Source organism: Gopherus flavomarginatus, chromosome 1, assembly GCF_025201925.1.
Source record: "Gopherus flavomarginatus isolate rGopFla2 chromosome 1, rGopFla2.mat.asm, whole genome shotgun sequence".
Classification (NCBI taxonomy): Eukaryota; Metazoa; Chordata; order Testudines; family Testudinidae; genus Gopherus; species Gopherus flavomarginatus.
The window spans coordinates 245,983,465-246,009,849 of NC_066617.1; the positions used below are offsets into that span (position 1 = coordinate 245,983,465).

Here is a 26,385-nt window from a genome sequence, read left to right on the forward strand (position 1 = left end):
TTTCTCTCCTTGAGCTCATTCCTTGCCACCACCAAATACCCTAATATTTGTCCCTGCTTGATACCTCCCCACAAAGTATGGTAGATCTTCTAAAGCTGCCTACCACCATCTGGTATAGCCCCTCTCTGGATAATTGACACCTCAATTCCCATTCTCATGGTCCATCTCTCTCTCTCTCTCTCTCTCTCTCTCTCTCTCTCTCTCTAATAAAACAAACTTGTTTGTTTAATTGAGTCCGTTTCTTCATGTATCCTAGTCCTTGAAATGTAGCTATTCGCCATTTCTGGACTGTCTTAGCACTTAGCAGATATTGCATTAGATTCTACTGTGTGATACACATGTATCACCTCTGCAATCAGCAACATTACACCCATATACAGGTAGTGGAGTTTGACCCATTATGTAGATATTATAAACAACTTTATGTATAAACTGTAATCTGCTGTGAAGTATTTTGTCTGTTTCTGTAGGAATTACATTAAACAAAACTATTACACTTTGTGTGTGTGTGTGTGTGTAGTATAGTATGTGATTAACAAAACTATTAAGAAGTGGAGTCAAAACAAACAACACATGCTTTTGTTCTGTCAGTGAGACAGAAGTTTGGTCCCTAGCAGCCTTCCCCTGACCTGTATCAGGAAAGTGTTAAAGTGATAACATCTTGCACTTTTAGGGAGTGTTGAATGACAGGACTGCAGCAAACAAGACTTGGAGACCACTAACCAAGATGGGGGGCGGGGCGGTGGCAGTATTCAAGAGGGAGTCCGTTTGCTATATGCATTCCACTGTTTTTATTTGTTATTATTGCTGAGTTTAATAAACCCTATGGGTAAAATCCTGGCCCAAATGAAATCAATGTGAGTTTTTGCCATTGATTTCAATGGGACCAGGGTTTCGCCCTAGATTACAATAACCTACAAATAAAAAAAAAACAAGTATGAGAGAGCGATAACTATAATACAGACCTGCTGGAATTACTGAACCATAGATTGAAGAGACAGTCTGTAAGCCCATCTGGCATGCTGAAGTGACATATGTGGGTTAATTGTCCTCTGTAATATGAATGTGCAAAAGAATCCTATTAAACAGGATTTAGTAAGCTTGACTTCTCTAGAGGTGATTCCGAGAAATAGAAACATGACCAGGTGAATACCAGGTTGCAAGACTTACATTCCACTAACACAAATACCAGTGTTGACAGAGCAAGCAGAGCTGTAAAAGCTGACCAGACAGTTTAGACAGATGAGATGTGAACATACTACACATGTAGCTGAAAACATTTAGCATCTGATTGGCTTCTATAACAAGCATCATAGATGGAGAACTGAGTGTGAAGACTATCAACCTATACAAAACCGCAAAAGGATGCTGGATAGCCATCTATGTATACAAAATTAAAGCCAGCCTAAAGAGAATGGAAACATTTTACAAAATAAGGCCTACCAAACTAAATTGGAAACTATAGAAATAAAAATAAGTATACTTTACACAGAAAATTTATCAGGCAATAAAAGCTACAAGCTCCTATGGCAATTATTTCAAGAAACAATAAGACATACAAATTACTTTTACATATTACATGTGGGGGAAAAAGTACCATATGATAAAGTACTACTACCGAGGGCATTCTGCACCCAAAAATAAAATAAATAAATTCTGTGTACAATATTTTAAAATTCTGCAAATTTTATTTGTCAAATAGTGTGGAGGCTCCAGCATGGCATTGGGGAGCACAGGCCACTGGCTACACAGAAGTGGGAGGTCACCGTGCAGCTCCCCCGTCAGACATGGACTTAGCAGTGAGGCTGCACCCAACCCTGACACAGTACAAGGACCAGGGCTGCCCCAGAAACACCCCAGGGCCCTGCCCCTCCATGTCAGATGTGCGCCGCCAGGCTCAGCAAGACAGGATCCAAGTGTGGGGGGATGCAGGTGTGGGTGGAGAGGGTTCTGTGTGGGGGCAATCTGGGTGTGGGCAGCTCAGTGGGTGATCTGAGTGCAGGGGGGATTTGGATGCACAGGGGCTTATTGGGGGGGTTCTAGGTGAAACAGTAATGGGACGCTGCAGGGGGGTCCAGGTGAAGGTGGTTGGAGCTCAGTGGGGGTAGGGGTCTGAGTGTGGGGGAACAGAGATCAGCAGGGGGGTCTGGGTATAGGGGGCTCAGTGGGGAGTCCAGATGCTGGGGGAGTGGAGCTCATCAGGGGCGAGGCTCTGTGGGAGGGTCTGGGTATGAGAAGGTCTGGATGCAGCAGGCTTGGGTGGATGGGGAGCAGCTCGCTGTACAGGAATCCCTCCCCCTGCAGCTGAGGAGTGATGGGTGCAGGAAGCTGGAGGAGCAGGGAGTTTTCAGAGCTTCCTGCAGCTGGGGGAGAAATCTGGGGGTGGGTATGACTCAGCCCCGGATGCTGTGCAGGGGCAGAGGAAGTCCCATCCTCCCCCGCCCAGCCAGGACTAGCAGCTGAGCTCAGTATAGGGTAGGAGCCACCAGCCGGGTCTTCCCCAGTCCTGCCCCTTGCCCCACAGTGATTTACCTCTCTGGTGGTTGCTCTGAGCACCTGAAACATATTGCTGGGGAGGGCTGCATGACCACTCTTTTGGCTTCCCTTTGCTTCCCCTTTGGAAAGTCATTTTTCTGCGAGGAAGCAAATTTGCAGGGGACATAAATTCTGCACATGTGCAGTGGCACAGAATTCCCCCAAGAAATTTTCAGAATAGTTTACCCCAACAGACCAGTTTGGTACAGCCTCTCCATGTGAACGGTTCTACCAATGCAAGACTAGCCTGCAGTGTCCTTTTGATTTTTACTTTGCGGTGTCCCTGGAAAGAACAAGTCTTGGAATAGGTGTCACTTAGTCTTATGAATTATCAGGTAGTTTGGGTGTAATGGAAATATTTTAGTTCCAGCTTTCACAGAGGATCACTTGAAATATCAGATCTTGTCACTTAGCCTTGATTACTGCGCTATTATTGTAGGGAAAGGGGAACAGCTTTAGCTTTTCAGTAGAAAACTCTCTTTTTTTTCCATACCATGCTGAGTCACTCTCTGCCTTGAACCCTAAGAGCTGAGAGACATTTTTTTATTTTATTATTATTTGTGTTACTGTATGACTAAGAGCCCTACTCATGAACCAGGACTCTATTGTGCTAGACACCGAACAAAATGATGATTTCCAGAAAACACAGAAACATTCACAGATGCAAGATGATCCTCTGCACTTAACTCCAGGGGCAAAATAATGCAATATACAGAAAATCCACTGAGATTTCTCCTCACTGATATGCTAAACAACCTGAGTGTTTGCCCTGGTCTGGCTTGTAACAGTTTTTAAGTGATAAAATAAATTTAAAAAAATAGAGTTATGAAGTGGTTAAGGCAGCATTATTTTAAGCACATGTTCTGCATAGTTGAAAATAGCAGTATTTCCATTCTCGTTTCCAAGTTTGTTACCAAAGAGACTGTCTGTTTTTGTCTAACAAAGCATTGGCTTCCTGTGTATTAGCTGTTTAAAGTGAAAATTTTCTCTTCTTCTCTAACCATTTGCCTAACAGTTAAGAAGAACACAGGCACATGTTGGCACAATGTTGTGGATCTCAGGATCATTTGTATTTCCCTCATCAGAGGTTTTAATAGCATTAGTTGTCTCTTTTATCGCTCTTTAGTATCTTGTCTGCTGTCACTGACACAAAGGACCCTGTGTGATTAAAAAGAATTAGTTAACTCAAACTAAATGTGTTTTAGAAGGCACATCCCTCAAACATCCTGTCTATTAAACAGGCGTCATAATTACACACGTATTCAGCAGCAGATTCAGCCCAAAGATTGTGGTTAATGAGATCTTCAAACCCCCAGATATATGCATAGCCAGAAATACATTCATGCTACACTAATGCAGGCAATTTTTAAAAACAATTTTTGAAATCTGTAAATGATGCGCTGTAAATAAGTAACATGCCGTGGAGCCTATAGAGTCTTAGTTTATTGTAAGGGGATTGTTGGCCCCTTACCGAAACCTAGTAGGGTTTTTTGGTTGGCACTCTCCCAGTACCTACAGAAAGGAGAAGGGCCAATGAGAAATCTAGACCCCGAGACTGACAGTTCCCAGGGCCAACGGGCAGAGGCTAACTTTCCAAATTAGCTTGATTGACAGGGCAGGGAGGCCAATTAGGGAGTCTGGATTTGGCTCAATAGATCAAATTCTTCCCTCCTGTAACTTTGAAATCAGTGGTGGTATCCCAGGAATAAATCTAGCTCAAAGTACATAAGATTTTCACTTTAGAATGTATCAACTCATTCCTTAACACCTCAGTGATGTATCAACATCTTAAGATAGGAACAGGCATATTTTAAACTAACAGCCAATACTTTAAGCTCTCTCTAGGTCTCTGAGTTTGTGAACAAAAGAATATCTCCTCGCCAGAGATGGCTTTCAAGGTCTAGCAGCTCTAGCTATGAGCAGCTAGCCTGACATTAAAATGCTTGATGGGCCAAACAAATTGATCTTATCAGCAGGAACCATCTTTTTTTGTTTCCTTCCATTGTCACAAGACCACAGTTACCAAGTTATAGAAGCTGATTAAAAATGACACTGTGCTTTTGGAACTCTACAAATTAAAGCCTATAGAGGAATAACCATTTACAGCTCAGCCAAGCAAAAAAACAGATTATCATGTGCAGTGAGTCCTGTTTTCATTTATACTTAAATACTCAAGTCCTCCTTCTTGGTAAAAAGTAATCTCAGATCCTCAGACTCCATCTCCACTTTTACTCTTAACTCAGACTTTAGCTTTTCTCTCAAGGCTAAAAATCTTCAGTCCTTCTTGATACTTAATCTATGCATGCACGTCTCCATATTACCACCTCTGGAACATTGGCACAATTCATCTTAACCTTCTGCCCCCTACCTCTGCTGAGAGCCTTAGTTTGTTCACCTACTGACACAATTTGCCTCATTCATTGCTCTCAGTCTGCTATACGGATTTCATCACACATTACAAAGTTTAAATAAGGAACTTAGCAAAAATGGAGGAATATATTTTGAAATGATTTGGGATTTGTAACAGGGCTGCTGCCTCCAAACCACACCCTTCTGGTGTGGGATCACCTTTCAAGTACCCTGCCCTCAGTTCCCTCTCAGGTTCTTTGCAATTACTTGACTCTAAAGTCAGAATCCTTACAATAAGTGAACAAATATTAAAAGTGTAACCTCCATATTGTCATATATAACTTATTAAAATAAGGGATCCTCTGGGTTGCTATCACCTCCAGCAATACTGAACTGGCTAACTCATTATTAGAGTAAAGCCGGCACCGAATCAAGTTATATACATTTGTTGTGTGATGTTAGGAATGTGTTATCACTAGGTGGAGAGGGGATTCAAGAAAACTAACAAAATTCTGTACTTTTTGAAGTATAGTCTCTAGCAGTACATCTACAAGCTCTCCGCTTCATGAATAAGGCAATTGGCTTCTCTCTTGAAGGACCTTACATGTTTTCATTGTAATTGGAAGCATGTTGATATGCACATGAATCTTTACAATAAGTGTCCCTTTTGTGGGATCTTTTTTGTTCAGTCTTTTATCAACTACAGACCCTTTGGCTCCACAGTCCCTCTTTCCCAGAGCTTGCCAGCTTTCAGCTTTTTCTGGGCTCTTTTCAGCCCCTCCTGGGCTCCTTTGGGGTGCTCCCAGCTCTCTAGTGGGAAGCAACTCCCAAGGCAGACTAACTAGCTGGCTTTTCTGCAGTCTTTCCTTCCCTCCCCCACTACCTAGGCCTCTCTCTTATTTATCCCCGATGCCTGATTGGGTTACACAATCCATTTTCCCTACGTGGTAAGGTGAATTAACTGGGTCACAGGTAGGGTTGCCACTTCCAAGACCCAGAAAAATTGTCTACCTCTCCCCACAGCAACAAAAAGGGTCATAATGCCACCTACAGCTAATAAATACTAAACAATTTTAGAGAACCATTGTACACACACACACACAAATATGTGTATTTTTGTGTTATTGTGTCATTTTTCTTACCATATCTTAACACGGCACTGCAGTCCGGACTACAGAGGTAAGAATTATAGAAAGTGCTAACAAGTCCCAAGTGAAAAAACAATGCAGCACATTAAATCTTTTATTCAATAAGGCAATACAAAAACCAGCCAGATGGGAACCCTAAATCACAGGTGGGGCTCAGACCGACATCCCCTCAAAGTGCCAGCCACTCTGTTACAGGATTATTTTCTTTAACATACACAGAGCAACAACAGACTGAGCAATGGGTTACAAGAAACTATGCAATGGGTGTGGCCACAAAAATGAATGCAGATCAGTTGTGCCAGCAAAACACAGTGTTTGTAGGCACTAAACATAACTTTCTGAATGAGTGTCTATTTGCACTTGTAATCACCTAGACTTTTATGCACAAATCCCTATTTCGGGAAGTGGCAACCTTTGGCCCGTGGCCCACCAGGGTAAGCCCCTTGGTGGACCGGGCTGGTTTGTTTATCTGCCATGTCCGCAGGTTCAGCCAATCGTGGCTCCCAATGGCCGCGGCTCACTGCTCCAGGACAATGGGGGTGGTGAGAAGCAGCGGCCAGCACATCCCTTGGCCTGCACTGCTTCCCGCAGCCCCCATTGGCCTGGAGCGGTGAACTGCAGCCAGTGGGAGCTGCGATCAGGCAAACCTGTGGACAGGGCAGGTGAACAAACCAGCTCAGCCCACCGGGAGCTTACCCTGGCGAGCCACGTGCCAAAGGCTGCCAATCCCTGAACTAGTTACATGCACAAATGAAAATTTTGCAGGTTTACTCATTGCACCTGTGTTTGCATGTTGGTCCTATAGAGTTTTGTAGAACCTCATTTTATAGACACAGAATATCTAATGAAAACAATTTACAGGAATAAACAGTAAGATGACACTAGGTTTGTGTGAGATGAAAAGAAATTTGGTTCTAAAACAAATGCTGCATTTCATAATGAGGGACAATTGACACTTTCATTAAAGCCACAGACTGTATTCTACAAAGGTTATTTTTAACCAAAGAAATGAGATTATTTATTTATAAAGTCTTATATAAGTGTCTATTTCTAACTGGTTTGATTAAATGTGGATCAACGCCTTTTCCAGGCTCTGATCCAAGGTTTCAAACACCTACATAACATTTTATGTAATTTTCCTCACAGCAATGTTGATTTTCTGAATGGCAGGACAGGGAATGGGTGCCTTCTGGTCCTTGTACCCTCCCCTGGTATTCAGTGCAAGGAATACCAAACTTCCCTTCCCTCCCCTCCTGCCTCATAGGACATTTGTGGGAGAAGGATGTGGAACTTGATGGCAGCACGTTCAGCATAGGCTGCAGAGGGACCCTAGCATCCACCATGCATGTCCGTGGTGTAGCTCTTCTCCCCATGCCCCGCCTCAACCAGATGCCTCAACATGTCTGATTGCTCCTTCATAATCCACAGCATCTCTTTCTGCATGGCAAGCTCTTGTTCCCTGCATGCTCTCCAATGCAGTGCCTACACCAGAGTTTCTCAAACGTCATTGCACCGCGACCTCCTTCTGACAACAAAAATTACTAAACGATCCTGGGAAGGGGGACCAAAGCCTGAGTTCTACCAGACAGGGCTGGGAGACCAAAGCCCAAGCCCAAGCCCTGCCTCCCTGGGGAGTGCCAAAGCTTGAGGGCTTCAGCCCCGAGCTCCAGAAAGTCTAACACCAGCCCTGGCAACCCCATTAAAATGGACTCACAACCCACAGTTTGAGAACCGCTGGCCTACACTATCCCCATGTTAACCCCTGCATGTCGAATCAAGCACTATGCCTTTGGCGGAGGTGGAGTACAGAAATCAACTTTACAGGCCACTTAGGTTGGCGGAAGGGACTCGATAGTGTAGACACATATATTATTAAATCAACTAAACGCAGCTTATGTCGACCTAGCTTGGTAGTGTAGACCAGGCCTAAGAAATGGCTAAATAATTTGCATACTTACTAATGAACTGCCATGAGGAGTTACAACCTAGAAAATTTCTAAGCTCTTTCGGGGTGATTGAAGGGTCACCTGAATTGCCTGCACTCTCTTAATTGGGGGGCAAATCCCCATGGGACTCAACTGCACTCCCAAATATTGTATTCCCTTTCTGTTCTATTGCCCTTTTGTCAATGAAACCAAAGCTCCAGCCTGATCCAACTGAGATAACATCTTAACTTCTCAGTTTCTTCACAGGAGAGAGTCTTAATTAGCACATCATCTACTTATATTAGGTTCCCTCTCACATTTGCATCAGTGTGGCAGGGTGCACAAACCCCATGCTAGAGAAAAAGGTGTTAAGGAGCAGCTTTGGACCCAGATGGTCCTACAGAGTCACACTTGCAAAGCCTGCACAAGCTGGAGGCAGGTTTAAAAGGGGAAGCAGAGCTGCTCAGAAGAGGGATGGCAGTGGAAAGGGAACAGACCTTTGCTCTGGGGAAGTATTGCTCAGCAGCTGTTATGGACTAAGACCTGGAAAAAGAGACCTGATAGGACCTACAAAGGAGAGACTGTTAACTGATTGAGAAAGTCAGAGACTTTAATAGTGATTCTGTAATTTACTTTGTGAGGAGAAGGGAAACTTGGGTAGGAAGTGTTATGGGGGGCAGCTGTGTAGCACCCCAGGGTACAGAACATAGCTACCCACCATCAGTCCCTGGATCAGAGCCTGATGACAGGGTGGGGCCTGGACTCCCCTATCCACTCCCAAAAGATTGGACATCAACAGAACCATGACAGGTTTCAGAGTAGCCTCTTAGAGTTGATATGGCTACTTCCACCTTTTCACATTCTATATGTATATATATATCTCCTTACTATATGTTCCATTCTATGCATCTAAAGAAGTGGGCTGTAGCCCAAGAAAGCTTATGCTCAAATAAATTTGTTAGTCTCTAAGATGCCACAAGTACTCCTGTTCTTTCAACAGAACCATGCATCTTGCCAGAGGGTCCAGCTGGGGAGGACCCTGACTGTTCTAGATCCCAGAGTCCCCATACTAATGTGAAAGCCCCAAGCCCTTGGGGAAGCTGAAGGACAGGATTATAAATGAAAAAGGGTGATCACATGCTGCACTAATGCCTGACCCTTAGGCAGCTCTGGCGTTGAGAGCTCCTCTTTTACAATCAGTCATAGATTTACAGAGAAACATGCTGAGCTCTGTAGGAGCACTGATGTACCTAAAAGGTGGGATTGTATTCCAGGTGTATTGTTTGTTGTTAAAGGAAAAGGCCAGTTTTTACTAGTTACCTAGATTCATCTTCAGAGTCCCAAATCCACTTAAACAGGGATCACCTTCCTCTCAGGAGAGCACTCTAACCACTGAGCTATGGTATACTCTGATGTATGGCTCTCAGTCTCTCCTCTTGACGCTGTTCCAGAGTAGGTAAATACCATTGAGGCTAGGGGAAACTAAGCCTCCCTAAACCTTGTGCTGCTGGGGGGGCAAGGGGTGGACAGTGGTGGATTTGGGGAGGCCTTAAAAATCTACCCCCACCATGGTTCTCCCATTGATGTAATTAATCCACCTCAACAAGAGGTGGAAGCTAAGTCAGAGGGAGAGCATCTCCCATTGACATACTGCACTGTGCATACTGTGTTAAGTCAGTGTAAGTTATGTCCCTGAGGGGATTATTTTTTTCACATCTTTGAGTGATGTAATTTACATCAATTTATGCCGTAGGCAAGCCCATATACACATACCTTCTCTGCTATAAGAGTTACTTCTGCTCCTGGAACTGGGAGGGCTAGACACATAACATCTTGCACTCTCATAGCCCACGTCCAGACTACAGCCTAAAATCGATGTGCTTAAAATTGATTTTATAAAGCAGGTTTTATAAAATCGATTTTGTGCATCCACACTAGAGGTACTTACATCAATGTTGAGCGTCCATTTTCCCTGGCGTCCATCTTTTGCTTGAGCGTTGCACTCTGGGTACCTATCCCACAGTTCCTGCACGGGTCCCTGCCCTTTGGAATTATGGGTTACTAGCCCAGTGCATGATGGGATCAAAGTCCCCGTCCTGGGTGGTTCTGGGTACAGCTTCACCCCCCCCCCTTCCTGTAAACGGCACACAGTCAGTTCGCGCTGTTTTTACTGGCTGCAGTGAGGGAAACGCCATTTTGCTGCAAGCATGGATCCAGGTCTGCTCTTGTCCTTGATCGCGAATACTGTAAATACTTCACGCATTCTCGTTCTATCACTGCTGACCCATGATGCAGAAATGCAAGAGAGAATGCTTGAATGCGGGGACGACAGCGATGACGAACTGGAGAACGAGTTTTCTGACACCCCAGGCCCCTGCACGTTGGAGCTCCTGACGGTTATGGGTGAGGTTCTACCCGTTCCGCGCCGCTTTTGGGCACGGGAAACAAAGCACTGACTGGTGGGACCGCATAGTCCTGCAGGTGTGGGACGATTCGCAGTGGCTGCGGAACTTTCGCATGCGTAAGAGCACTTTCTTTGAACTTTGTGACTCGCTTTCTCCTGTCCTGAAGCGGCATAATACCAGGATGAGACCAGCCCTCACAGTGGAAAAGCGAGTGGCAATAGCCATATGGAAGCTTGCAACGCCAGACAGCTACCGGTCAGTCGGTAATCAATTTGGAGTGGGCAAATCTACTGTGGGGGCTGCTGTGCTGGAAGTATCCAAAGCAATCATTAAGCTGCTGCTTCGAAAGGTTGTGACTCTGGGAAACGTGCAGGCCATTGTGGATGGCTTTGCTGCAATGGGATTCCCTAACTGTGGGGGGGCCATAGATGGAACCCATAGCCCTATTTTGGCACCGGAACACCAGGGTGCCCAGTACATAAACCGCAAGGGGTACTTTTCGATGGTTCTGCAAGCCCTGGTGGATCACAAGGGACGTTTCACCAACATCCACGTGGGATGGCCAGGAAGGGTTCACGACGCACGTGTCTTCAGGAGCACTACACTGTTTAAACGGCTGCAGCAAGGGACCTACTTCCCTGACCAGAGAATAAGAGTTGGAGATGTCCAAATGCCTATAGTTATCCTTGGGGACCCAGCCTACCCCTTGATGCCCTGGCTAATGAAGCCATACACAGGCAGCCTTGACAGTGCTCAGGAGTTGTTTAATTACAGGCTGAGCAAGTGCAGAATGGTGGTAGAATGTGCATTTGGCAGGCTTAAGGCGAGATGGCGAACGTTTCTTACTCGCTCAGATCTTAGCCAAACCAATATCCCCTTTGTCATTGCTGCTTGCTGTGTGCTCCACAATCTCTGTGAGAGCAAGGGGGAGGCCTTTATAGCGGGGTGGGAGACTGAGGAAAACCACCTGGCCGCTGATTATGCGCAGCCAGACACCAGGGCAATTAGAAGATCACACCAGGATGCTGGGCGCATCAGAGAAGCACTGAAAAGTAGCTTCCTCATGGGCCAGGGTACAGTTTGAATGCTGATTTTCCTTTCAATTGATTGCTGCCCTCCCCGTCTATGCGGTGTTGCTGCTGCAAGATACTTTCCCTGCAGCATTCCTCAATTGCTTGCTTAGGTTACTTGCGAGAGCTGTCCATTGGAAAACATATAATTCTGTATTTCCCAATTATTACCTACCTCCACCATTAGCTGCTTCCGTCTGCTGCTAGGCACTGTACCTGCAACCTTCCTTAACTGCTTTTTTATTGAAAATAAAGTTACTATTATTTGTTAAAAGAATTGTGTTCTTTATTTAAAATCAGACCCTTTCATCAATCAAGCATCATGCTTGTTGTTACAATACTGTGCATGAAATTTCATAACTCAGCGTTCTATGGGGGACGGAGCGAGGGAGGTTTGGAGGAAGGGGGAGGGAGGTTGGAAAGAAGAAAGTGCATCAGAGAAGACAGAACAAGAATTCTCATGGACCAGGGTACGGTATGGCTGCTTTCTTTGTTTTCCCTTTATTACCCATATCCCCAATTGTCAAATCCTGATGCTGATAACTAGCTTCCGTGCAGCTTTCCAAAGCTGCTTGCTTTACTTCATTACCAAACTACAGTCACACTGCCTTAATAGCATGACCTGAGAGTAAAAATAGGCAAAGGTGCCATGGGAGAAGTTTGGATCATTAGAGGAGGGAAAAAACAGGACACAAAGGGCTTTTCAATTTAATGAAAGCCTTCTGGTTGGAGTGTCCGCAGCGGTGGAGGGGGCTGGTGCAGAGAGCCTTCCCCCACGCGTTCTTACACGCCTGGTTCTGGAAGGTGTGGGACAGGGTGAGTACTGAGGGAGGTTATACACGGGCTGTAGGGGCATTCTGAAACCACGGAGCTCTTGCAGCATATCGGAGGATGTCAGTCTGATCACGAAGAAGATCCACAGTTGCTGCTCGCCAGCGCTGATCTTCCTACCACCTGACATCATTTTTGGCGTCCCTCCTGTCTTCGCGTTGGTCCCTCCTGTCTTCGCGTTGACTGGCAGCCTCCCTGTACTTTGCGACCAATTGTTTCCAGTCCCCCTGCTGAGCTCTCTCTGTACGGGTTACTGCCATAATTTCGGTGAACATGTCCTCACGCGTCCTCCTTTTCCTCAGTCTTCTTATGATACCCCCCCCCCACGTAGAGGAGAAGCGAGAGGGAGGCTGGAGAAATGTGCAGCTGTGTGTGGGGGGGTGGGGATTGGAAAGAGTGATAAAAGAATCATAAGAGACACATTTCACACAACAATGCATACAGTCTTTCTCCTCACTGACCTGTGCCTGTTACCGAACCTTGAACATGTTACTTTACCACAAGGTCGCCTTAGGATTCCTTTAATACTTATTGCTTGTGGCTGAGGACAGAGATTTCTGCTCAGACGCAGGTCAGGGGAGCACACAGACCGTGTCCGGAGAAAATGGTAAGTTAATAATGGCTAGTAATCCCTGTAGTAGATTGTACTGGTAATCAAGCTGGTCTCCTTCCCCGGTTTGCTCTCACGTTCCCCGAACAAGCAGGTCTCCTTCCCTGCGGTTTGCTGGGTGGTTCGGGGAACGCGAGAGCAAACCGCGGCGAAGCTGGTCTCCTTCCCCGGTTTGCTCTCGCGTTCCCCGAACAAGCAGGTCTCCTTCCCTGCGGTTTGCTGGGTGGTTCGGGGAACGCGAGAGCAAACCGCGGCGAAGCTGGTCTCTTTCCCCGGTTTGCTCTCGCGTTCCCCGAACAAGCAGGATGAATCCGCCCTGTTACAATGGAGACTTTTCTAAAAACCACCTCATGGGTCACTGTTTTAGGAAAGGTTTTTAATCTACTTGGTCAGTGACTCTAAGTACAGGTAGTGATTTGAAGCACCCAGTAAAAAAGGCTTACATTAAACCGAAGCTTTTATTAAAAGAAATTACACTCACCAGAGGACGGTCCCTCAGCTTCATTTTCTGGAGTACTGCCTTGAGATGGCTGGCAGGGAACCTCAGTAAGGGTGAGGAAAAGATCCTGGCTGTTCGGGGGGATAAAATGCTCTGTGCTCTCTGCTGGAGCCTCCTCCTCTTGGTCCTCATCATACTGATCATCGCCATCAAATAAATCTTCCGTAGTGGCAGGAATCACGACGCCCACCTCTGAATCCACAGACAAGGGGGGGTTCGTCGTTGCGCTGTTCCCCAATATTGCGTTAAGCTCGTTGTAGAACCGGCATGTTTTGGGGGCAGAGCCTGACCTGCCCTTTGCTGCTTTGGTCTTCTGATACGCCTGTCTGAGCTCTTTCACTTTCACTCGGCACTGTAACGAGTCCCTGGTATGTCCCCTCTCCTGCATGGCATTAGAAATTTTTTCAAAGGTTTTCTCATTTCGTCTGCTCGAGCGCAGTTCTGAAAGCACTGACTCTTCTCCCCATACAGCTATCAGATCGAGTAACTCCTGTGTGCTCCATGCTGGAGCTCTTTTCCTATTTTCAGGAGACTGCATTCTTCTCTCTGCTGCTGAGAGCTCCACGCTGTGCAAGCAGGAAATGGAATTTCAAAGTTCCCGGGGCTTTTCCTGTTTACCTGGCCAGCAGTAGAGTACCTTTACCTGTGTAGAGCGGCCACTAGAGCACTGTGGGATACGTCCCGGAGGCCATTAACTTCGATGTCCGTCCACACTATCATAAAATCGATTTTAAAAAATCGATTTTGGGGTTACTCCTCTCGTTTAGATGGAGTTCCAAAATTGATTTTATGCACTCTGTAGTGTGGACGGTTACAGCTTTAAATCGATTTAGAGCTCTTAAAATCGATTTAAAGCTCTAGTCTGGACCTGCCCATATTTTGACTCTGGCCCCTTGCGAGAAAGTCTTCAAAATATACTTTACCTTCACTCAAAAATAATAGATCCACCTGAAATAAATCAGTGTCCTGACAATGATGTGACCTAGCATCTTGAGCCCCTAATTGGTCCTAGTTCATCAGTCAAAGGATTTTCTTCAGTTTAGCTGGAGTGGATATAGTTTACTTCAAAGCTATATTTAAAAAATATACACATTTTAAAATATAAATCTGGTTGAGTCTGGGATGTTTTCAATCTCATTTTCTACCCCGATAGACTCTTTTCCCAAGTGTTACACCTCCATACTTTGACCCTGTTCCAAGGAAATGTCCACATTCAAAAACTGTGCATTTTAAATTTCCAAACTTCTGCTTTTTATTTATTTCTTTTAGATTAATGAATCCTTTCTTGTCTGGTTCTCTTCCTTCCAGACTAAATGTCCCTGATGTGTTGTTTTTTTTTAACCCCTTAACTGTGAAGGTTATTGCTCATCTAGGTCCTGAGGTCTCTTCCAACCCTAATCATCTATGATTCTATATTTTAGAGTTGTATTCTTGAACTTGGTCCTGGTGGATATTTGTGTACCTTTCTTTCCATCACTATGGCCTAGGTTGGCAATCTCTTATGCCCTTGCCACGATGGTCCCTAGTATGTGGAACTCCACCTTGAAATCCATCTAATCTTCTCCTTCCCTTCTCTTAAACACACTTTTTTCAAAGATATTCTTTATAATAACCACTGTTACCCCTGTTATTCAGAAGCTTGCCCCTTTTCCCTGTTTTCTAGGTAGGATCTCTCTTTATCTTGTTTGTTTGCAATATTGAAGGTGTTTGTATAGTTTTTTATAAATAATTGATAAATTATTTTACAGTGCTTTGAGGTGCAATGGCAGGTGAAAATGAGGAGAATTGTGGCTTATAAATCAAATACAGTAATTCCAAAAATCTTGGGGGAGAAAGCATGTGTGAGTAGTGCTTTTATATTAATCCTGGGTGATGAGTTGGATTTAAAAAAAATTTAGATAACGAAAGTTTTGTTCAAGAAAATAGAATCAGTACAATTTTTATTATAAAAATAATTCCTTTTTTTAAAATCACTACCACTGTTTTTCCTCATATTCTTTGTATGTTTAAGGATTTTGTTTCACTGACTGTTGCAAGATGATTAAAATAATGTTCTGTCCTTAGTCTATTCTTGGACCTAAACACTTGTTTATTTTCACTGAGCAGGAAAACAATTTACATCAGTTCTTTGGATTACATTTCTCTCAATTTCATGTGATTCCAAAATAATAAATTACTGAATGTATTGCTCTTAGAAACCTTTATGAAAAATACTGAGAAGAGGCTAATTCCTAATCCATATTAGGCTCCACTCTACTCAGCTCTGAGGTGCACTGCTCCAGAGAAGACAATCCAGACCCAGAACTTTCCTGCCCTGCCGCAGCTGTCACACTACTTGTGGCCTAGTGAGTCATAAAGGACATGGAATCATAGAATCATAAGACTGGAAGAGACCTTGAGAGATCATCATCTAGCCCACTCCCCTGCTCTCAAGACAGGCCTAAGTATTATCTAGACCATCGTGACAGGTGATTGTCTAACATGCTCCTAAATACCTCCAATGAAGGAGATTCTACAACCTCCCTAGTCAATTTATTCCAGTGCTTAAGCACCCTCACAGTTAAGAAGTTTTTCTTAATGTCCAACCTAAATCACTCTTTCTGCAATTTAAGACCATTGTTTCTTGTCTTAATCTGAGTGATTAACGAGAACAATTTTTCTCCCTCCTCTTTGTAACAACCTTTTATGTACTTGAAAACTGCTACCATGTCCCCCTCTTAGTCATCTCTTCTCCAGACAAAAACACCAATTTTTTTCAATCTTTCCTCATAGGTCATAGTTTCTAGATCTTTCATCATTTTTGTTGCTCTCCTCTGGACTTTCTCCAATTTATCCATGTTTCCTGAAACGTGGCACCTTGAACTGGACACAATACTCCAGTTGAGGCCTAATCAGCGCAGAGTAGAGCAGATGAATTACTTCTCGTGTCTTGCTTACAACACTCATGCTAATACATCCCAGAATTATGTTTTTTGTTTTTTTTTTGGCAACAGCGTTACACTGTTCACTCATATTTAGTTTGTGATCCACTATGAGCCTCAGATCGCTTTCCACAGTACTCCTTCCTAGGCAGTCATTTCCCATTTTGTATCTGTGCAACTGATTGTTGCTTCCAAGTGGAGTACTTTGCATTTGTTCTTATTGAATTTCATCCAATTTACTTCAGACCATTTCTCCAGTTTGTCCAGATCATTTTGAATTTTAATCCTATCCTCCAAAGCACTTGCAACCCCTCCCAGCTTCATCCAGTTTATTGTCCAATGCTCTGACAAGCTGCTTAGTCTCAAACCCCTCATCCTTAAGCTGTTTTTATTTTTTAACTCTTATCCCAAGTCTTATAGCCTGAATTTTTATCTTTCAACAGCCTTCTTGTGTGTTGAGTTCCTAATACCTGGCCTTTACACTTCACCTTCCTAGGGAAGATAATTCTCTACCCTCTAACACTAGTTCATCACTTCCAGAATCAAGAGCATAGATGCTATCAAGCCACTAGATGCCTTCCCCCTGCCTTCCAGTGAAGACTCTTTGGGCAACTATGCTTTCTGAGTGAAGGTGACAATTTTCCTTGAAGGGGTCACCTATCATCTTTATCCTCTGTCTCACAAAAACTGGTAACTTCTTCGAATATAACTTATTAAGATAGGGGTGATCGTCTGGGTTGCTATCACCTCCACCAGTAACACAGATACGTCACCTCTCATCACACACTGTCTTGGGTATGACATCTACAAAGTTAATTTCTGTACGGATAAGAGCAGGAGGACTTATCACTTCTATATAATAATGAGTAATTAATTCCTGATACAATATTTCATTCTCCATTCACTTCAGGGGGAAGGTTATCAAGCCAAATTCAAGCTGAACTCTGTCAGCTTCTGCAATATTTCCAAAAGGCCTTAGAAGTCCTAACCATGGCGATAAGTTCTTGGATTCGTGCCTCCTTCTTACAAGGGTCACATTTGCCAATTTGCTCAGCTGACTCAAATAACTCCCTTATCTGATCCAAACCTTAGTTTTTCACCTAGAGTCAGGAGTGGTTTAAAGAGAAACCCAATGTTCAGGTTCTGCGGAATTAGTTTCTCTTTGTCCTTCTGCAAAGCCTGAACATTAGGTTTCTCTTTAAACTGTTCCTAACACAATACCTGACTTAACAATGCTGACCCATATGCAATGTTATCTCAGTTTGTGTTATGGCACCAGTTCTCCTTTCCTTCCCAACCCAAATAAGAGTTTCCTGCAACTTCTGAGTCCCACCCCTCCCAGTTTGCTGGGTCAAACCCCACTACTTTCTTAGCTAGATGCCCGAATATAAAAGGTGCAATCTCCATATTATAATATATAACTTATTAAAATAGGGGTGATCCTCTGGGTTGCTATCACCTCCAGCAACACTGAACTGGCTAAGTCATTATTAGAGTGAAGCTGGCAAAATCATATAAATTTGTTGTGTGATGTTGGGGATGTGTTGTCACTAGGAGAGGAGATTCAAGAAAACTAACAAAATTCTGTACTTTTTGAAGTAGACTCTCTAACAGTACATCTACAAGTTCTCCACTTCATGAATAAGGCAGTTAGCTTCTCTCTTGAAGGACCTTACGGGTTTTCATTGTAATCCGAAGCTTGTTGATATGCACATGAAGGCAAAGGCAAAAATATAAAAAGTGGGAAACTCCTTTAAAATGCAGAACACACTTGTCTGTTTCAATTCAGGACCCATCACAAACGAAACTGCAAACCACTATTTAAATACAGTTAGTCAGTCAACCAAGCTGGGAGGCTTGTCCTTCCATTGAAATTCAAGAATATAATGTAGATAATCAATAAAGCAATTTGGAAAAAATCCACAGCAATTTCTCATTCTGTCTTTGTCACTAACAAACAGGTACTTCCTGTCTGCACAACGGCAGCCCCACGGCTAGCGCTAGTTCTACTTTCCACAGTACTACTTGCTGTAACAGGCTTTGGATTCAAAGGACAGACTCCAGACAAATAACAATTCAAAAAAAATTCAGTTCCAATAAGACTAATCGATGTACACAACCCTGGTAGTGCTCCCTCCCCGGAACACTCACCAGGTTGCTGTGTTTGTGTCCCAGCACACTGGGCCCATGTCCTCTTAAGCTTCCCTGGGTCTGAGTAGGCTACAGCCCTGTCTCTCTCCTTGGCCCCTGCAGCATGCTTTCTAGGCATAGGCTTTCTGTCTGTTACTCCTTTGTGGAAATGGTATCCCAGGGCCCAGCTGTCCTAGGTCCCTAGGACCAGTGCTAACCCCCCGATTCTCTAATAGCTTATCACACCCTTTCCCAGAGCTCTAACCTTGTGGGCACTAGGGGTTTACAGTTCACTTCTTGAGGGACACTTCATAGTGGAAGCACATAATAGACACATAGGGTTTGTTAGGGTTCTTCCAAACTAGTCACGCTTTACATTAGCTAGCACAGGAAGTATATCGATTCAGATAAAACAGTAACACCTGTACGCATCTCCCTGCCCAGTCTTCTCGGGACTCTTGAGTATTCTTTGGGCTTGCGTCAGAATCCTCTAAGGTGTCCAGGATCCCTGCCCCCTTCTGCACACAATTTCTCCCCTGAGCCATGGAGTCTCTCTTTCCTGTGCAGCCAGTTTTCTTCTTTGTTGGCTAGTCCCTCTGCTATGAAAACATGTCCTCTATTCCTCGCCCGCCCAGGCTTCCTTTGTCTCACTTTCTGATCCATCCAATCTCTGCGGTTTTAAAGGCTAGTATCAGTACCCATTTTCGGTACTGCTTCTGGGGAAAATCCAGTTCTTCTTCGAGTGATTGCTCATATCCATTCCAGTTAGGTGTGTGCGCCGCGCGTGCACATTCGTCGGAAAACTTTTACCCTAGCAACTCGGTGGGCCGGCAGGTCGCCCCCTGGAGTGGCGCCATCATGGCGCTTGATATATACCCCTGCCGGCCCACCCGCTCCTCAGTTCCTTCTTACCGCCCGTGTCGGTCGTTGGAACAGTGGAGCGCGGCTTAGCTGACCTCCACTTCCCTAGCTACTCGTAGTTCTCGTATATGGTTATGCAGTTATAATCCTTTTATATATATATTTGTATAGTTATACGTTTTTTCTCTGCTAACATAGTTAGTTTAGTAATTGTTAGCAGGGTTCAGGAAGTAGCCCCTTCCATGAACCCGGTGCCGGAGCTCATGCACGGCTCACCGGGTTTTAAAATGGGCTCGGCCTGCCAGAAGCCGATGCCGAAGGGAGATCCACACGACTCCTGTTTGAAGTGCCTCAGGGAATTGCACTTGACAGCTAAGTGCCCCATTTGCAAGGCTTTTAAGCCGAGAACAAAAAGGAGCGGGACTTTCACTTACCCCTCCACCTTCGGCGCCGAGCGATGATCAAGCGGCTGGCAGAAGCGCCTCCTCGGCACCGGACCCCGCCGGTACTACCAAGGCCTTTCGGCACCGGCCGTCGCCGGCACCGAAGTCTACTCGGCACCGCTCCCTTCCTCCGAGGTCGAGAGAGCCTACAAGTCCTGCTGGTGCCTGACGGCTCCCCGGCACGCGCCGTGGTTGAGCCCCCTGCTCCTGCTGCTTCCGTGCCACCTGCATCACAGCCAGAGAGCTCGCCTAAGTCGGATTGCCCGGCACCGACACCTGCAGAGGCACCGATGACATCGGCACCGTCGATTCCAGTCCCCCAGGGCAATTGAATCCGGTGCCTGACAGCTCCCCGGCACGCGCCGTGGTAGAGCTTCTGCTCCTGCTGCTTCCGTGCCAACTGCACCGCAGCCAGAGAGCTCATCTAAGTCGGATCGTCCGGCACCGACACCTGCTGAGGCACCGACGACGTCGGCACCGTCGATCCCGGTCCCACAAGGGCCGTAGAATCCGGTGCCTGACGGCTCCCCGGCACGCGCCGTGGTTGAGCTACTGCTCCTGCTGCTTCCGTGCCAACGGCACCGCAGCCAGAGAGCTCGTCTAGGTCGGATCGCCTGGCACCAACACCTGCTGCAGCACCGACGACGTCGGCACCGTCGATCCCGGTCCCACAAGGGCCGTAGAATCCGGTGCCTGACGGCTCCCCGGCACGCGCCGTGGTTGAGCTACTGCTCCTGCTGCTTCCGTGCCAACGGCACCGCAGCCAGAGAGCTCATTTAAGTCGGATCGCCCGGCACCGACACTTGCTGCGACACCGACGACGTCGGCACCGTCGATCCTGGTCCCACAAGGGCCGTAGAATCCGGTGCCTGACGGCTCCCCGGCACGCGCCGTGGTTGAGCTACTGCTCCTGCTGCTTCCGTGCCAACGGCACCACAGCCAGAGAGCTCGTCTAAGTCGGATTTCCCAGCACCGACGCCTCTGAGGCACCGACAACGTCGGCACCGTCGATTCCAGTCCCATAAGGGCCGTAGAATCCGGTGCCTGACGGCTCCCCGGCGCACGCCGTGGTTGAGCTTATTGCTCCTGCTGCTTCCGTGCCGACGGCACCGCAGCCGGACAGCTCATCTAACTCGGATCGCCCGGCACCGACGCCTACCGAAGCTCTGACGACCTCGGTACCGTCGATCCCGGTCCCACGAGGGCCGTCGAATCCGGTGCCTGACAGCTCCCCAGTATGCACTGTGGTTGAGCCTGCTGTTCCCTCCACGCTGGAGACGTTACCAACGGCGAGGGATCTCATTGCCATGACAGAGTCGATGCTGCCTGACCCCGGCACCGCCGGTGCGGGTGATACACTCTCTTCATGTGACCGTCCTCTGTCAACACAGCAGAGCGGCACCGTTCATGATCACGGTCCCGCAGACACTCCAGATCCTGTCGGCACGCCCGACACCACTTGCAGTCCCGGTGCTGTTTTCCTCATCGGTACTGGTCGCACTCGCTGCACCAGTCGGTGTCCCGTTCGCCGACCTGCTATCGGCACCGTTCCGACTCCCGGGTCCGCGACAGGTACCTTGACTCCTGTAGCCTCTCCCCGAGCCTTGAGATCTCGGTCGACCTCCAGGCACCATTCTGGTTGTGGGTCTGGATCTCATTCCAGGTACCGTTACGCCTCCCGGTGCCGGTTCCCGGTGCCGAGTCGGGCAAGGTCCGATAGAGTCAGAGACTCTGCCTGTGCCTTCTTTTAGTACCTCCATGGCCATCCGGACACGCATCTGTGTCATCCCACATGCGCAGATCTTATGCTCAGGACCACGATTCTGATATGATGGCCAGCGGGCGCCAACCCCGAAACCGAAAGAGGCTTGGCAAATGAACCTGTTTGGCCGCCAGGTGTACTCTGCAGAGGCCCTGCAGCTCTGGGTAGCAAAGCAACAAGGCTTGCTTAGCTGCGATAATTATAGCACCTGGGTGGAGGTAGTTTAGTTTATGGAGTTTCTCCCTCAAAACTCCCGCCAAGAGTTCGCTACTGTCTTGGAGGACGGGGGAAAAAAGGTACCCAGAGCGTTCCTCCAGGCCTCGTTGGACGCAGCAGACTCTGCAGCCAGGACTCTGGCCTTTGGCTCATGGCTTCAGGTTTCAAACCTCCGGCCGGAGCTGCAGTAGGCCATTCAGGATTTACCCTTTGTTGGCAAGCGGCAAGGACAGCCCCAGGCTGCCAAGCCTGATGGACAATAGGGTCCTAATGCGCTCTCTCAGCATGCATATGCCAGCGACCAAACGCAGGCCTTTCTGTCCCCAGCCGCCATACTCTGTGCCTAGCCAGAGACAGGACTTTGGCAAACGGCGAGGCCAAGGTGGTCACAGACGAACGTCAGGACCTCTAAAGAGCCAAGGTCAAGGTCCCTCGCAATTACCACTGGGACCAAAGACGAACCTTCCAGGGTGCGCCTGAGGGCGGTGTACCAGTCACAGGCCGGGATCCCAATCCCGCTTTCTCCTGGCGTGGCCCCAGTTAATTTCAGATCGCTGGATCCTGCGCACGGTGGAGCATAGGTACCACCTCTAATTTGTTCCAGCCCGGTCCCCCTTCAGGGACCCCTCTCACGAGCAATTCCTCGTACAAGAGGTGCAGACGCCGATGGACGAAAGGGGCAAGGGGTTTTACTCCCGTTATGCCCTAGTCCCCCACTCGAACGCAGGTCTCAGACCTTCCTAGTTCTGCACGGACTCAACCGGTTTAGGATAAGGTTGAAGTTCCGCACGGTATCCATGGGAACCATTATTCCATCCTTGCCTCCTGGGGGCTACTATGCCGCCCTGGATATGAAGGACGCGTACTTTCGCAACGCCATCTTCCCTCCGCGCAGGAGATACCTCCGCTTTCTAGCCAACTGTCAGTACTTCTGGTTTACGGCCATAGTCGCCGCCTACCTTCGCTGATGTCGGATATGCGTTTTTCCGTATCTGGACGATTCGCTTATCCGAGGAGACTCTGAGACACAAACCACTCAGCGCGTGGGCATCGTCACGGTCTTATTAACAGGTCAAAGCCTGATGATTACTATAGAGCAATCCACTCTGGTTCCCACGCAGAGGTTGGACTTCCTAGGAGCGATCCTGGTCTCCTCCCTAGCCGGAGCCTGCTTATCACAACTGCGGTTTTAGGTGATGGCAACAATCATCTGAGGTCTGCAGGCTTTCCCAACGACCTCGGCTCGTACTTGTCTCAGTCTCCTGGGTCCATGGTTGCCCGCAAGTTTGTAACCAAACACGCCAAGCTCCGCCTCCGTCCTCTCCAAGTCCGGCTCACCTCGGCGTACCACCCGGACAGGGAGCCAATGGTCATGGTAGTCACCGTTCCCTCGAGCACCTTAGGCTCCCTAGAGTGGTGACTAACCCACTCCCTGGTGTGGGCAGGGATGCGGTTTATCCGCCCCAGCCCTCACTGCCCCTGACGACGGACGCGTCATCTCTCTGCTCAAGTGCTCATGGTCACTCCGAGCTTAAGGCCTTTGGTCTTCTCGGGAACTGGCATTCCACATCAATGCCCCAAAAATGAGAGTAGTCCGCCTGGCGTGCCAGGGGTTCCAGCGGCAGCTGCGAGGCCGTTGTATCTCGGTGTTTACAGCCAACACAGCGGCCATGTGCTTCATAAATATCCAGGGAGGGACATGGTCCTCCCCCCCCCCTTTTTGTTGTCAGGAGGCCATCCATTTCCGGAACTTTTGCATGGCCCACTCGATGGAGCTGGTGACGTCCTTTCTCCCAGGCGTTCGGAATGTCTTGGCGCTTTCACTCAGCAGGTCTTTCCTGTCTTACGAGTGATCACTCTGCCCCATGTGAGGCGCTCTGCTCTCCAGAAGCGGAGATGTTTCCTCACATAGACCTGTTCGCTCACCGCGAGAGCAGAACATGCCAGATGTTCTGCTCCTTCCAAGGTCTCTCTTCGGGATCGATCTTGGACGCATTCCTGATGCCGTGGAAAGGCCAACTCCATTATGCCTTCCCACTGTTCCCACTGGTTCATTAGGTCCTGCTCAAACTCCGCAGGGGCAGAGCGCGCATCATCATGATCACTCCAGAGTGGTCCAGGCAGCACTGATATACCACGTTGCTCGGCCTGTCAATAACAGACCCAATTACCCTGCCACCCCACCCAGTCCTCATCACTCAGGGCAACGACAGGCTTCGTCACTCGGACCTGCAGCCTCTTCGCCTCACGGTGTGGCTGCTGCGTAACTGAGCCGGGGTGACAGGAAGCCTTCCACCTGGTCAACGTACCGTTCCAGGTGGTAGCGTTTCTTCTACAGCTGCAATACGCTCGATCTTGCTCCTGCTGAGGTCTCGATCCCCTCTAATTGGCCTGCCTCTGGCCTTCAGCGGCAGGACCTGGCGGTATCATCGCTGAGGATACACTCAGCAGCCATCTCTACCTTCCAGCCAGGCTAAGGTGGACGTTCCGTGTTCTCACGCTCTAAGGGTTCGAGATCCCTCAAGGGCTTGGAGAGCTTGCACCCTCGGGTGCGCCGCCCAGCCCCGACCTGAGACCTCAACCTAGTTTTAACCAGACTTATGTCTCCCCCAGTCGAGCCGTTCACGACTGGCCCTCTGATATGCCTGTCTTGGACGACAACTTTCCTCGTAGCTGTTACATCAGCCAGACGAGTTTCCGAGCTCAGAGCTCTTACGGGGGTTCCACCGTACACTAGATTTCACAAAGACAAGGTGCAGTTATGACCGCACCCGGCTTTCCTCCCTAAGGTGGTTTCGGCCTTTCATGTTACCCACAGCTCAACGCAATGGGCACAACCATTGCACTCCTTGGACATCTGTGGAGTGCTCGCATTTATATTGCGCTGCCAGAACCATTTCGTAAGGTGGTCCAGCTCTGTCTCGGTAGCGGGCCAAAGGGAGGGCTTGCTTGTTTTCCTCTCAGAGGATCTCATCTCGGGTGATGGCAGACTTCCACACTTGTTATGATTTGGCTCATATTTCCCCAAGCCACATCATCGTGCAGTTTACCAGGGCTCAGGCTTCATCTGCCGCCTTGCTGGCTCGTGTTCCTACACATGAGATCTGTCGCGCAGCTCCATTGGTCCTCGGTCCATACCTTTGCTTCGCAGTATGCCCTGGTTCAACAGACAAGAGATGCTGTAGCCCCTGGCTCAGCAGTTTTCATTCTGCCACATTTCACTCCGACCCCACCGCCTACGTAAGGCTTGGGATTCACCTAACTGGAATGGATATGAGCAATCACTCGAAGAAGAAAAGACGGTTACTCACCTTTGTAACTGTTGTTCTTCGAGATGTGTTGCTCATATCCATTCCACACCCACCCTCCTTCCCCACTGTCGGAGTAGCCGGCAAGAAGGAACTGAGGAGCGGGTGGGCCGGCAGGGGTATATATCAAGCGCCATGATGGCGCCACTCCAGGGGGCGACCTGCCAGCCCACCGAGTTGCTAGGGTAAAAGTTTTCCGACGAATGTGCACGCACGGCGCGCACACCTAACTGGAATGGATATGAGCAACACATCTCGAAGAACAACAGTTACAAAGGTGAGTAACCGTCTTTTCTCCAAACACGAGCTCTCTAGACAAGCTGGGCAGAACTTGTTCCATCCAGACTGCAGCTACGCCACTGAGTATACTACCATCCACTGTGATGGTCTAAATGGATCTATTCAGGTTCTTATAACTTCTACCAATCATCCTATTAAAAACCAGACACACGTCTGTCCCTTCCCTCCTCAGCACAAGGGTTATGATGTAAGAATACAGTCAATGACAGCCATAAGGATACAGGCAGTTCAAATATCAAACTGAAGAATTCGTAAGCAGTACATAGAAGATTCCCCAAATCATTACAGATACATAAATCAGCTATCCCTTCCTGTTCAAGAACCAATTCTGTGAAAACCATAGACTTAGAGGGAACTCACTGGGCTTCCAGATTGACTGGGTGATAGCCATCCCAGATCCTAAAAGCTTTTGGACCCACGTGGCCTACTGAAAAAATGTGACTTATTATTGGTTTCTGGCTTATAAATGTTATTAAAACTCAAACTAAAATAAATTAAAGAAAACATATCACCAGACCTAAGCTATTCATAATATTAAGTGTTGTTTTTACTTATCAAATTACAGTAAACCAAGTTTCAAGTTAGTCTCCACACTGAATTGGAGTCAATTCATCAAATTAATACCAAAAATAATCAGTCCCTATATAAATTCTAAGAAGCTTGCTGCCCATGAGGTTTAAAAATCCCAGTTAAAGAATTTTACCAAATTACACAAACTTGTACTTTGAATCTAGTTAAGTACCTTAACACTGAAACCAAATTATTACCTAATGTCTGGGCCACAACCTCAGAGCCAATTAGAAACTGCCTTCCTGGACTTCAGTACTATGGGGTCGCTAACCCACTCCCACTCCACCAATGACCCCAGTAAACATATTATAAAACAAACTTTAACAATACACTCTTAATAAGAATCTGTTTAACAACTCTTATTTACCAGAAAAGACAAATGACAATCTCAAGGCTCTCAGGACTTTGAGACACAGAACACACTTTAACGAGCGTCTTTTAGAAAATATTTAGGGCTGTTTAAACTTGGAACTTTTCTTTCTGGCGCCTTCCCTATGTGGAA

The 26,385-nt window shown here is 47.1% G+C and overlaps 1 protein-coding gene across 1 annotated transcript; it reads right to left on the reverse strand.

Moving 5' to 3' along the window:
• Window positions 1-12,347: 12,347 nt before the first annotated feature.
• On the reverse strand, window positions 12,348-14,102 carry LOC127032400 (zinc finger and SCAN domain-containing protein 29-like). Its single transcript, XM_050919662.1, has 2 exons — window positions 13,355-14,102; window positions 12,348-12,629 (listed from the first exon to the last, which is right to left on the reverse strand). Exons 1-2 carry the CDS (start codon window positions 13,908-13,910, stop codon window positions 12,571-12,573), a joined length of 615 nt encoding a protein of 204 aa, XP_050775619.1. The 5' UTR covers window positions 13,911-14,102; the 3' UTR covers window positions 12,348-12,570.
• Between the last annotated feature and the right edge of the window lie 12,283 nt (window positions 14,103-26,385).

What these genes read in the sequence shown, in the direction of transcription:
- LOC127032400 (XM_050919662.1), bottom strand. Translation starts at nt 13,910, where the DNA reads ATGCAGTCTCCTGAAAATAGGAAAAGAGCTCCAGCATGGAGCACACAG. An exon ending in AGCTGAGGGACCGTCCTCTG is followed by an intron (nt 12,630 to 13,354) that starts GTGAGTGTAATT and finishes CCCCACACACAG; the next exon opens with CTGCACATTTCTCCAGCCTC.